At 46.3% G+C, this 14,158-nt stretch overlaps 1 protein-coding gene across 3 annotated transcripts in view; it reads left to right on the top strand.

The window, feature by feature from the left end:
• Positions 1–11,696, top strand: part of ITGA2B (integrin subunit alpha 2b) — a 34,471-nt gene extending 22,775 nt beyond the window's left edge. For all 3 annotated transcript variants that reach the window (XM_069952028.1, XM_069952025.1, XM_069952027.1), the window contains 6 exons: positions 285–434; positions 688–843; positions 3,600–3,713; positions 5,395–5,496; positions 11,226–11,348; positions 11,473–11,696. In XM_069952028.1, the coding sequence (XP_069808129.1) occupies positions 285–434; positions 688–843; positions 3,600–3,713; positions 5,395–5,496; positions 11,226–11,348; positions 11,473–11,538 (711 nt within the window). In that variant the 3' untranslated portion in view covers positions 11,539–11,696. The remainder of the gene's footprint in view (positions 1–284; positions 435–687; positions 844–3,599; positions 3,714–5,394; positions 5,497–11,225; positions 11,349–11,472) is intronic.
• Positions 11,697–14,158: the final 2,462 nt, after the last annotated feature.

Here is a 14,158-nt window from a genome sequence, read left to right as displayed (position 1 = left end):
ACCCCTTTAACTTTATCTCTAACCTCGTCATGACAAACCATGTCTGGCTAGACATTTCCAATGCAGGAAAAGTGTGATATTACATAGCGGTCATTTGAATAAATGTTTATGTAATGTGTGGATGGGCAGGATAAGTCTGGGCATCTCTGCACCTCTGACCTGGCCCATAGCCTTGGGACTTAAGAAGGGACCCACTTTTATCACATCCTTATTCCCTTTTAAGATTTTATAGTAACATAATATCTTGTCTGCTGCAGTAGTATTGAGTTTGTATTCTTTCATAGCTCCACAATGGCGGGCCAGGCACAGTCCAGGTTCAGTTAGTCATTCAGAGCCCTGAAACATATGAAGGAGAGCTTTTCCTGTACCCATTCAGTCTGATCAAAGATGAAGTTATGAATTGTACTGAAGTGCCATCCATCAACACTCTACAGGTCAGTGGTTCCGCTCCGTCCATCACATGCCAGCATTTGCATTACTTTTATGCTCCTCTCCCAAAGGATTGTCTGTCTTTTCTGTCTGGGTTTTTTACAGTAGGGATTTGTGAAGGGACAACCTCTACCCCATCACATCTGTAACTATATTGTCTTTCCAGTTCAGTAGATTCATTAAATTGATCTGAAGCAAAATAACCTGTAGATGAAAGTATAATTAAAACCTTTTGGGTTTGTTTGTATTTTTTTTTAGCTTATGAAGCCAACTGCGGCCCCTGTCAGCAAGTCCGATAGTCATAGAGTGAATAGGAGAGAATTGCGAGGGGACGGTCATAACGTTGAAATAACTGAAAATGGAAACCAAACCACTATAGAAAGTGGTTTCCGTCCTAAGCTACCAATTCTACTAGTAAGTACCCAGGATGCACCAGCAATGAGGTAGACAAGCAGACACGGGAGACGGTATCTAAAGAGCAATGGTGGTCTAAACTGAGCAGTTCAAACCCTGACCAGTCAAAAGTTTTAATATGTCTCTGAAATATAGTAAAAGGTTTTATTAATTGCTTAAAGGGGTAGTGCAGCGCTAAGCAATTATTCACAAAATAACACACATTACAAAGTTATACAACTTATAATATAATAATTTATGTATTCTTAGTGAATGGCCCCCTTCCCCGTGTCCCCCCCCCCCACCCACGCTTAACCCGGAAGTGTGATGCATTATACTCACCTGATTCGTGTCAACCCCCGGCCACCATCTTGTGACAATGATGTAATCTTCGGGAGGCCAACCGAACCGCTGCAGCCGTCCCTCATGCGCCCCCCCCTCTGCCGCGTCATCAGCTGCTTAGGCGCGATTGGCTGAGCATAACTAAGCTCAGCCAACCGCGGCTGAGCAGCTGATGACGCGGCAGAGGGGGGCCAGCATGAGGGATGGGTCATCAGCTGCTCAGCCGCGATTGGCTGAGCTTAGTTATGCTCAACCAATCGCGGCTAAGCAGCTGATGACGCGGCAGAGGGGGGCCGGCATGAAGGAGGGCTGGTGCGGTCCGGCCAGCCTCCCGAAGACTACGTCATTGTCCCCAAGATAGGGTCCGGGGTCGACACGAATCAGATATGTATAGTGCACAGCCCAAAACGACAGAAATGGCTGCACATCGCACCCATGGCTGACAAGAAAGCTTATTCAGCTACATTTAAAACCAACATCAGAAGTTAGTAATATAATTTGGCCAAACCATATTGCCTCATGTACCACGTGCAGGTCTTCTGATACACATGAGTCCCTAACCAAAAAACATCACTGTGCCGGTCAACGACCACAATCCCCGCAAAACGTGCGCAAGCAGAGAAGGGGGGGCCAAGGAATGGCCCTGCAACCCCATTGTCACAGGACCAGACCCTAAAGGGCCCCCCCGAACACCGCAGGCGCCACCTGCGGAAAAAGTAGACGCCAAGCAACACAAGTGTGAACAAGCTCTTACCTCTCTCTCCATTCCTCTGCAGGTAGAAGGGGAGAATACTAGGAGATCCTCCCCTTATGTACACAGGTGCTTCCCGCTAATTTGGATCACATGGGTCTTACAAAGCACGAGTGCTAGCCACAATGAAAAAAGGGACAGAATACATAAAATATGCACAAGCCAAAAAGACAGAAATGGCTGCACATCGCACCCATGGCTGACACGAAAGCTTATTCAGCTACATTTAAAACCAACATCAGAAGTTAGTATATAATTTGGCCAAACCATATTGTCTCATGTACCACGTGCAGGTCTTCTGATACACATGAGTCCCTAACCAAAAAACATCACTGTGCCGGTCAGCGACCACAATCCCTGCAAAACGTGCGCAAGCAGAGAAGGGGGGCCAAGGAATGGCCCTGCAACCCCATTGTCACAGGACCAGACCCAAACACTTGTGTTGCTTGGCGTCCACTTTTTCCGCCGGTGGCGCCTGCGGGGTCCGGGGGGGCCCTTTAGGGTCTGGTCCTGTGACAATGGGGTTGCAGGGCCATTCCGTGGCCCCCTTTCTCTGCTTGCGCACGTTCTGCGAGGATTGTGGTCGCTGACCGGCACAGTGATGTTTTTTGGTTAGGGACTCATGTGTATCAGAAGACCTGCACGTGGTACATGAGGCAATATGGTTTGGCCAAATTATATACTAACTTCTGATGTTGGTTTTAAATGTAGCTGAATAAGCTTTCGTGTCAGCCATGGGTGCGATGTGCAGCCATTTCTGTCTTTTTGGCTTGTGCATATTTTATGTATTATGTCCCTTTTTTCATTGTGGCTAGCACTCGTGCTTTGTAAGACCCATGTGATCCAAATTAGCGGGAAGCACCTGTGTACATAAGGGGAGGATCTCCTAGTATTCTCCCATTCTACCTGCAGAGGAATGGAGAGAGAGGTAAGAGCTTCTTCACACTTGTGTTGCTTGGCGTCCACTTTTTCCGCCGGTGGTGCCTGCAGGGTCCGGGGGGGCCCTTTAGGGTCTGGTCCTGTGACAATGGGGTTGCAGGGCCATTCCTTGGCCCCCCTTCTCTGCTTGCGCACGTTTTGCGGGGATTGTGGTCGCTGACTGGCACAGTGATGTTTTTTGGTTAGGGACTCATGTGTATCAGAAGACCTGCACGTGGTACATGAGGCAATATGGTTTGGCCAAATTATATACTAACTTCTGATGTTGGTTTTAAATGTAGCTGAATAAGCTTTCGTGTCAGCCATGGGTGCGATGTGCAGCCATTTCTGTTGTTTTGGCTTGTAGATATGTATAGTGCACTACACTTACGGGGTGGGGGGGTGGACACGGGGAAGGGGGCCATTCACTAACATAACATACATTACAAAGTTGTATAACTTTGTAATGTGTGTTATTTAGTGAATAATTTTCTAACGCCGCACTACCCCTTTAATGTCAGGAACACTTCAATGGTGCGTTTACACAGACAGATTTATCTGACAGATTTTTGAAGCCAAAACCATGAACAGACTCTAAACAGAGAACAGGTCATAAAGGAAAGACTGAGATCTATTCTCTTTTCAAATCGATCCCTGGCTTTGGCTTCAAAAATCTGTCCGATTAAATCTCTGTGTAAATGCACCATAAGACTTCTTACATGTAGACAATTCAGGGGCTTTAATTCATAATTTTTTTTTTTTGTAGAATTGTTCTAATTCATCCTGTTGGGAGATAAGATGTGTCATTGACAAAATGGAAAAAGGACACAGAGCAACACTGAAACTTGACTCTGTTTTGTGGGTCTCCAGCTTCCTCAAGGTAAGGGATATGCAACTTGTGTTCAGTAGTTACTTGTTTGCAAATAGCCCATTGGTTCACAAAGATGACAGAAATACATAAGTTAAAGTGAAACAATGGAGGCAAAAAAATGTTCAAATACAATACATTGCTTTAATGAATTAATATTACTAACTTTATTATTATTTAAGTGTTTTTTTTTTTTTATATTCATATGTACTTCTGTTGACTGGCAGTAGTAAGGGGTGACAAGACCTCCTCTGCTGCCACCAACATTGTGTCAGAAACAGCAGGGTTTGTTTCCTCTGTGTACTGTATATTCTTATATACAGTTCATAGGGTATGAGAGGCTGCCTGACACAATCGCAGCTTCTGCACAGTAAGCAACAATTACTATTACCACTTACTGTGTTAGAAGGTGCAGAGGTGGTCAGACACTGCGATCGAGCTGGACAGACCTTCCCCCAGGGAATGTACAGTATATATACAGTGCACGGAAGGAGCAGACCCTGCCCTACATAGTCACATTGCTGTCCGACTAGAACCAAGCAGGCATTGGGGAACTGCAGGTGGGAGCAGAGGAGGCCGTGTCACCCTTTACTGGCAAAAACATTTTTCCTCTTCAGTCTGAGGGGTACCCCTTTTAACATCGGCCTGCCGTCTTGCAGTGTTTTTGTTGATGTAGTCAAAACAACTCCTATGGGGCAGGTCCTAAAGGCCGCTTTACACTGCACGATCCTTAGATCGTTCAGGCTGCCCATTGAAGACAGAGGTGGTCTGCTGCTGCCCCTCCTGTTGCACATAGAGATGCGCTGCAGACAGTCGCTGCACTAATCATGCTGTGTTAGCATGTTGAAAGACCACGATCAGCCGATATTGTGTATGTTGGCTGATCATTGCCTTTTAACATGCCCTATTACGTGAAATGTCCTATTACAAGTCAGGCTGATAATCGCTTCATGTAATAGGGCTTTAAAAAGACTCTGTTAGTAGGTTTATGATGTCCTATCTCAGGGTAACATAAACTAGTAATAGAGAATGATGTATCACTTACATTGTTTTGTGCAGCTGATGTGAAGATCCTCCTGAATAACATGGACAATAAGTAGTCCTCTCAGTAGTCCTATGTGTGTGAGCCCAGTAGTCCTCAATATTCAAATGATGCAGAAAACTCCGCCCACCAGCTGCTATTTGGCAGCTATCTATCTATGCTGTATATAGTCATTAACTGTCAATCAGCAGATGGGGAGAGGGGTGTGGCAAGAATACTATTCTCCTGCATGTTAGGAGAACGGATGAACAGAATCATAGTAATACACCAATCTCTTCAGCATTTCTGTCACTAGTTTATGCTGCCCTCATTTAAGGTGGAATAAACCTAGTGACAGGTTCCTTTTAAGTGTTAGTGGAAAAAAAACCCTCCCAAATGCCTTGGCATGGGATTTAGAATAAATCCCTAGATTCATTGAAAAAGTAGGACCTCACCAATAGCAGTGCAGCCCATGACTGGATGGTGATTGTGTAATACCTGTGTGTACCCACCATACTTACACCTCCAATATAATAAGTTTAGTTTATTAACAACTAATAAAATGTTGCTATATCTGGGGGGGGGGGGGGGGAGGGGGGACCTAGTGTCTGTGTTATCTAAAACAGCAGCCTTGACATCCAGAACTTTTTGTTGTCCTTTCTTCATATACAGAGACCACAACAGAAATTCACTTTGCGTTCCAACGGATATTTCCGAGTGATAGATGTCCCGTATACAATCAAGCCTAGTGACTTCATATCCAACAAGACCTCTGTAGGTTTTTTTTTTTTGCTTTTGGTTTGTAGAAAGAATATAGGACCATCTTCCTATTGAGAATACATGCATTTTCAGAAGAGTGTGCATATGTATAGAGGGGTCAGAAGGAATAGTTATTGGCTGAATAAGTGTTTGATTGACATCAATCTAAGCTGTATGGCCAGCTGGGTTCTTGCCATAGTATATGATGCATGGTTCTCTGGAGTTATCAGATACATAATGAGGCAGGTTGACTAACAGTGGAAACATTTCACTGTATAGGTGTATGCTTTAAAGCAAATGTCCTAGCAGGTACATCGCTTCAAGATTTTAACATCAATGGACCAGTGCCGACACTGGGAAGCCAGTGCCGCGGTCCCTTTTATGAACCAGGACCCAGTTGCCGTGCACGGCACCAGTCTATACCCGGTCACCGCCCACTCTGAAGCACTGGAAGAGACCCGGCCCGCCCCCAGTGGAGGGAAACTCCCTCCCCTCTGTGATGTGGCTCCATTAGAATCCGTCACTGGTCTATTGATGATGAAATCTTAAAACGATATACCTGCTGGTACATTCGCTTTAAAGCATACCTGCCATTGCACAATACGTTAGACATGACACAGAAACACAGGGGTGATTCTAGCCTCTCTGCTGCCCGAGGCGAACTATAGGATGACGCCCCCCCCCCCCCCCCGTTGTCCACCCTACACATATAAATAGGCTTTCATGTCAAGACACAGTCATTTTATTTCTTGTGTTATGGCAAGGGTTATTAAATAAAGAAGTTTAAAGAATAATACTGACTGTACTCTCTCAGGAACAGAGATCTGCAGGGCAGAGACTCTGGGATAGTTCTAAATCCTTTCTTGACATCGACAGGCACAATCAAGGTTTCCGGACAAACTCTCACAACACTGAAAAAGACAAAGAAGACACATAAGTAGACTGAGTACACCATGCAGATTCTTTTAGGCACTAACTTCCAATTCCAAAGGGATTCTCTTGTCCTTTTTAGGAGGTTTTATCATTGTAAGCATATTACAAAGTGCCCTTCTTCTTGCATCCCCAACAATCAACTCCCACCCTGACCTCATAGCGGCAGCTACAACTCCCACCCTGACCTCATAGCGGCAGCTACAACTCCTATCCTGACCTCATAGCGGCAGCTACAACTCCCACCCTGACCTCATAGCTGCAGCTACAACTCCCACCCTGACCTCATAGCGGCAGCTACAACTCCTATCCTGACCTCATAGCTGCAGCTACAACTCCTATTCTGACCTCATAGCGGCAGCTACAACTCCTATCCTGACCTCATAGCTGCAGCTACAACTCCTATTCTGACCTCATAGCTGCAGCTACAACTCCTACCCTGACCTCATAGCTGCAGCTACAACTCCTATTCTGACCTCATAGCGGCAGCTACAACTCCTATCCTGACCTCATAGCGGCAGCTACAACTCCCACCCTGACCTCATAGCTGCAGCTACAACTCCTATTCTGACCTCATAGCGGCAGCTACAACTCCTATCCTGACCTCATAGCTGCAGCTACAACTCCTATTCTGACCTCATAGCTGCAGCTACAACTCCCACCCTGACCTCATAGCTGCAGCTACAACTCCTATCCTGACCTCATAGCTGCAGCTACAACTCCTATTCTGACCTCATAGCGGCAGCTACAACTCCTATCCTGACCTCATAGCTGCAGCTACAACTCCCACCCTGACCTCATAGCGGCAGCTACAACTCCTATCCTGACCTCATAGCGGCAGCTACAACTCCTATCCTGACCTCATAGCTGCAGCTACAACTCCTATCCTGACCTCATAGCGGCAGCTACAACTCCTATCCTGACCTCATAGCGGCAGCTACAACTCCTATCCTGACCTCATAGCGGCAGCTACAACTCCTATCCTGACCTCATAGCTGCAGCTACAACTCCCACCCTGACCTCATAGCGGCAGCTACAACTCCTATCCTGACCTCATAGCGGCAGCTACAACTCCCACCCTGACCTCATAGCTGCAGCTACAACTCCCACCCTGACCTCATAGCTGCAGCTACAACTCCTATCCTGACCTCATAGCGGCAGCTACAACTCCCACCCTGACCTCATAGCTGCAGCTACAACTCCCACCCTGACCTCATAGCTGCAGCTACAACTCCTATCCTGACCTCATAGCTGCAGCTACAACTCCTATTCTGACCTCATAGCAGCAGCTACAACTCCCACCCTGACCTCATAGCTGCAGCTACAACTCCCACCCTAACCTCATAGCAGCAGCTACAACTCCCACCCTGACCTCATAGCGGCAGCTACAACTCCTATCCTGACCTCATAGCGGCAGCTACAACTCCCATCCTGACCTCATAGCTGCAGCTACAACTCCTATTCTGACCTCATAGCTGCAGCTACAACTCCTATCCTGACCTCATAGCTGCAGCTACAACTCCTACCCTGACCTCATAGCTGCAGCTACAACTCCCACCCTGACCTCATAGCTGCAGCTACAACTCCTATCCTGACCTCATAGCTGCAGCTACAACTCCCACCCTGACCTCATAGCTGCAGCTACAACTCCCACCCTGACCTCATAGCTGCAGCTACAACTCCTATCCTGACCTCATAGCGGCAGCTACAACTCCTATCCTGACCTCATAGCGGCAGCTACAACTCCTATCCTGACCTCATAGCTGCAGCTACAACTCCTATCCTGACCTCATAGCTGCAGCTACAACTCCTATCCTGACCTCATAGCGGCAGCTACAACTCCCACCCTGACCTCATAGCGGCAGCTACAACTTCCACCCTGACCTCATAGCTGCAGCTACAACTCCTACCCTGACCTCATAGCTGCAGCTACAACTCCTATCCTGACAGCTGGAACTACAACTCCCATCTTTACCTCATGGCTGGAACTAGGGCTGGGCAATATGGGCAAAACATAAAATCTTGATTTCTTTTGATTTTTTTCTCGATACTAGATGTAAATCTTGATTTTTTTTTAAATGTATTCTTTGCTAATTATGATGGGTGTAGTAGTATAGGCATAGTGGCTAAGGGGTGTAGTAACAGTAGAAGCATAGAAGATGAGAGGTATAGTAGTAGATAAGGGGAGTAGCAGTTTTGGGAGTAGTAGTAGTATCAGAAGTGGAGGTAATAGTAGGAATGGTAATGAGAGTAGTATTGGGGTAGTAGTAGAGTAGTATTGGGGTAGTAGTAGAGCAGTATTGGGGTAGTAATAGAGCAGTATTGGGGGTAGTAGTAGAGAAGTATAAGAGTAGTATTGGGGGCAGTAGGAAAGCAGTATTGTGGGTAGTATTGGGGGTAGTAGTACAGCAGTATTGGGGGTAGTAGTAAAGCAGTATAAGAGTAGTATTGGGGGCAGTAGTGTGGTAGTATTGGGGGCAGTAGGAAAGCGGTATTGGGGGCAGTAGTGGGGTAGTATTGGGGGTAGTAGTACAGCAGTATTGGGGGTAGTAGTAGAGCAGTATAAGAGTAGTATTGGGGGCAGTAGGAGAGCAGTATTGGGGGTAGTAGTGTGGTAGTATTGGGGGTAGTAGTAGAGCAGTATTGGGGGTAGTAGTGTGGTAGTATTGGGGGTAGTAGTAGAGCAGTATTGGGGGTAGTAGTAGAGCAGTATAAGAGTAGTATTGGGGGCAGTAGGAGAGCAGTATTGGGGGTAGTAGTGTGGTAGTATTGGGGGTAGTAGTAGAGCAGTATTGGGGGTAGTAGTGTGGTAGTATTGGGGGTAGTAGTAGAGCAGTATTGGGGGTAGTAGTGTGGTAGTATTGGGGGTAGTAGTAGAGCAGTATTGGGGGTATTAGTGGGGTAGTATTGGGGACAGTAGGAGAGCACTATTAGGGGGAGTAGTAGAGCAGTATTGGGGGTATTAGTAGTAGTATTGGGGGTAGTAGTACATCATGGAGACAAGCCCCCCCCCCCCATAAATGTTATCCCCTGTAAGGTCCCCACCATTAATAGATCCCCCAACCCCATTAATTCCAGAATTCTGATTGTAGTTACAAAACTAATTAAAATAAAAAAAAAAGGATCCCCTATATACTCACCTAGTGATCTGGCAGGCTTGTGTACAGCTCCTCTTCTCTCCGCTGCAGACGTGTGACGTCACCAGCGCGCGGGTGGCCGGAAACAGCGTGGCGGTGATTGACAAGGCAGACAGCCAATGGGCTGTCTGCTATTAGTGCGCCTGGGCTGTCGGCATCTCCCTCCTTCTCCTCCGGCCTGACGCTGCATGCTCTGGAAGGAGGCTGAGGGCGGGGACAGAGCAAGACATCCTCCTCCGGCCTGTTACTGGGTGAGTGGCTGGGGGGACGGAGCAGGGGCGGAGCAGAGGCGCACTTCATTCTCCTCCGGGCTCCGGACACAGGGTAGGCGGCCATTGCAGCCCTTAACCTGCGTCCGGATTACCGGCCGGGGGGGGGCCCGGGGGAGATGCGGCGATGCAGCGATGCGGCGGCCGCTACGCTGGAAGGAGGCTGGGGGCGGGGACAGAGCAAGACATCCTCCTCCGGCCTGTTACTGGGTGGGTGGCTGGGGGGGACGGAGCAGGGGCGGAGCAGAGGCGGACTTCATTCACCTCCGGGCTCCGGACACAGGGTAGGCGGCCGCTGCAGCCCTTAACCTGCGTCCTGAATACCGGCCGTGGGGGGGGGTTATGCGGCGGCGGATGCGGCGGCGGCGGCACAACCAGGATCACTGCAGCGGCTGTGTGTGCCCTGCTGTGTCAGTGTCAGTGTGCCGCCCCCATGATTACAGCTGGTGGCGCCGCCTGAGGCAGACATCTCAAGTCGCCTCATCATTGCGGCGCCCCTGCAGAAACATGTCAAAAGTTTTCATCGGTTGAGGTCTTGCTGCTGGCCCCCACTGATCAGGAAAATAAGCAGGGACAGGCACACATTAGCATGCTTCACTTCCCTGCTGTCAATCGCCCTCCTGCAGCTCCATAGACTTATCATTGAGCGGCAGGACAGAGATCACTGAGAGTGTGGTAGTGCAGTGCGCTACCGTGTGCTTCTCTTGGCTTGTTCTTCTGATCAGTCGGGGTCTGAGCACAGGTAAGAACTAATAACCACGTGATGTATTAACATGGGTCTGTGATCTGCTTATGTCGCCTATATACTAACCTCTTCCATAATCAGAACCTCTCACTCCCACCTCCAAGACTTCTCTCGTGCTGCACCAGTTCTCTGGAACTCCCTACCCAAAGACCTCAGACTTATTTCTAACACCCCCAGTTTCAAGCGTGCCCTGAAGACTCATCTCTTCAGGTGTGCTTATAACATTTCCTAATCTCATCTCCCTCTCTGCTATCCCTTCTGCATCCTCTCTATAACCTCTTTGGTGCCATCTACTTTGTACTTGCTACCTGAACTCAGAAAATGGCTTGTGACTGGCTCGCCCAGTCACCTATAGGCACTTTGAGACTCTTTGTACAATGACTGGAACATCGACAAATAAAGCCCTTGTTGCCTCTCGTGTCACCCCCAGTCATCCTAGTCTGTACGCTCTTGAGAGCAGGTCTCTAATTGTGTATTTTTAATTTTATCTTAATTTATTCATTGTATAATTTAAGTATAACCTGCATTGTATTTATATATTTAAACAAGCGCTGCGGAATCTGTTGGTGCTATACAAATAAATATTATTATTGCTATTATTATTACCTAATAGATTATCTCTTGTCCTTTATAATGTCCTCCTATCTACATCTCTGCTCACAGGCTGACCTGGTGGTCCAGTGGATAACCCCTGATGGACAGAAGGAGATTCCCTTATGGTGGATAATTCTTGGAGCCCTGGGGGGGCTGCTAATCCTTGCGCTCTTTATATTTGTCTTTTGGAAGGTAATAAGGGAAAAATGGCCGCCATTACATACCATGCTTGGTTTAGAGGAGAACTTGAGAATGGAATTAGTTGCACTCTCTACTAGATATAACCCTACATCTTCAATTTTTATTTATTTTTTAGCTTGGATTCTTTAGAAGGAACCGACCACCGACTGATGATGAAGACAGTTTAACCGAGGGCCAGTAATGGATAACCTTTCAGTTCCTGCCAGTGTTAATCTCTCTGCGGTTTGAAATAACTTCATATTATCACAAGCTAAAGTTCCTGTATAATGGTGAATAAATAAGCAGCCGCCCATTATTCACATTCATGTTAAATAATGAAGTGTTTTATCTTTTGTATTTTACTCCATTAAAAAAAAATAAATCAGATTGGCGCTCGTATACTAACATGACCGGGCTGTACACAGTGCCTCTGACAGTGTGTATGGAGCATTGGCTGCTTGTGCCCTGCATATGGTGCCTTTGTTACAGCTGCTGACAGAGGCACAATGCAGATGTAAGGAGCCTCCAGCTTCCTGCACCTCCAGTCTGAGTTCACAATATGTGGCAGTGTAATAGGTGATCAGCTGCCTCCATCTCACTCTAGGAGCCAGACCCTACCAGCAGATGTCAGAGCAGCATCTGCTGAGGACAGTGCGGGAACAGAACAGGTAAGTATGAAACACCTCATTAGGGGGGCACAGTACTTTATACCTCATTAGGGGGACATAGTGTGAGAAGGAAGCACTCTGGTCTTCTTAAAAAACACATCATTTACTTCCATAAATATTAAAATTCCATATTTAAGTCACAGCACAAAATTCATAGTATAATAGCAGAAACAACATATTTTCGCCTTTCTCATGGCCACACAAAAAATCCAGTCAGCTGCTTGTTTTCTTGTTTGACAGCTGGTCACATGATCGGCTTGTGTAAAGGGCCTTGTGTCTCTCTATCATCTTCTCACGCTTTTTTTTAGCTTCCTAACCTTTTATACTATCTTTTTCTCCTCCTCATCCTGTGTATTTTTACTTTTCTCTCTCTTCGGGTTCATGGGTAGTTTTTGTTCACAAGTTGCCCTAACACCTCAATGGCTTTAGTTTTTACAGAGCTTGGTTTACTGTATTTCACAGGTGGAATCCAGCTGGTTTTCTCTAGACGTCTCCTACTGGTAGTTAAAATAGCCTGGAGAGAAGAGAGATCCCACTAATTCAATTGTAATGTCCTCAGGTTGTGAATATGATAAAAATTAATATGTGCTGGCAGGTACAATGGTTCCTCAGCTTCCTGGTTTATCATTCTGCTTTTTCTTTATTTTTTTTTATATAATATACATTGCAAAGGAAACACTTGCATCTTCTCCAAAATACTAGTCTGGCCAGAAGAGGGCAGACTGATACAGCTAGATCAGTTTAGGAGAGGGGACGGTATCAATCATTTCTGGGGGCTCAGTGTGTATTATAATTATCTGGGGACAGGGTGGATGTTAGCTTGTGGCATTATATAAAGGAGGCACAGTGCATAGAACTGAATTCTTTTTAAAAGACAGTGTGTGGCTGTATTATATTCAGGGGCCCAGTGTATAGCGGTATAATATTTAGGGGGCACATTGTGGGATATGTTCAGGTGCATTTAACAGTATCATATTGAAGGGCACAGTATGTGGCAGTAATATTTTCAGGGTCACAGTGATCAGCAGCAGTATTCAGAGGCACAGTGTATGATAGTAGTATTAGGGGCACAGTGTATGATAGTAGTATTAGGGGCACAGTGTATGATAGTAGTATTAGGGGCACAGTGTATGATAGCAGAATCAGGGGCACAGTGTATGATAGCAGTATCAGAGGCACAGTGTATGATAGTAATATTAGGGGCACAGTGTATGATAGTAGTATTAGGGGCACAGTGTATGATAGCAGTATCAGAGGCACAGTGTATAATAGTAATATTAGGGGCACAGTGTATGATCGTATTAGGGGCACAGTGTATGATAGCAGTATTAGGGGCACAGTGTGTGATAGTAGTATTAGGGGCACAGTGTATGATAGCAGTATTAGGGGCACAGTGTGTGATAGTAGTATTAGGGGCACAGTGTATGATAGCAGTATCAGGGGCACAGTGTATGATCGTATTAGGGGCACAGTGTATGATAGCAGTATTAGGGGCACAGTGTATGATAGTAATATTAGGGGCACAGTGTATGATAGCAGTATCAGAGGCACAGTGTATGATAGTAGTATTAGGGGCACAGTGTATGATAGCAGTATTAGGGGCACAGTGTGTGATAGTAGTATTAGGGGCACAGTGTATGATAGCAGTATTAGGGGCACAGTGTGTGATAGTAGTATTAGGGGCACAGTGTGTGATAGTATTAGGGGCACAGTGTATGATCGTATTAGGGGCACAGTGTATGATAGCAGTATTAGGGGCACAGTGTATGATAGTAATATTAGGGGCACAGTGTATGATAGCAGTATCAGAGGCACAGTGTATGATAGCAGTATTAGGGGCACAGTGTATGATAGCAGTATCAGAGGCACAGTGTATGATAGCAGTATTAGGGGCACAGTGTATGATAGTAGTATTAGGGGCACAGTGTATGATAGCAGTATTAGGGGCACAGTGTATGATAGCAGTATTAGGGGCACAGTGTGTGATAGTAGTATTAGGGGCACAGTGTATGATAGCAGTATTAGGGGCACAGTGTGTGATAGTAGTATTAGGGGCACAGTGTATGATAGCAGTATTAGGGGCACAGTGTATGATAGTAATATTAGGGGCACAGTGTATGATAGTAATATTAGGGGCACAGTGTATGATAGCAG

This window comes from Dendropsophus ebraccatus, chromosome 14, assembly GCF_027789765.1.
Source record: "Dendropsophus ebraccatus isolate aDenEbr1 chromosome 14, aDenEbr1.pat, whole genome shotgun sequence".
Classification (NCBI taxonomy): domain Eukaryota; kingdom Metazoa; phylum Chordata; class Amphibia; order Anura; family Hylidae; genus Dendropsophus; species Dendropsophus ebraccatus.
Note: the sequence above shows the minus strand (reverse complement) of the source record. Positions and strands in the feature narration are given on the sequence as shown.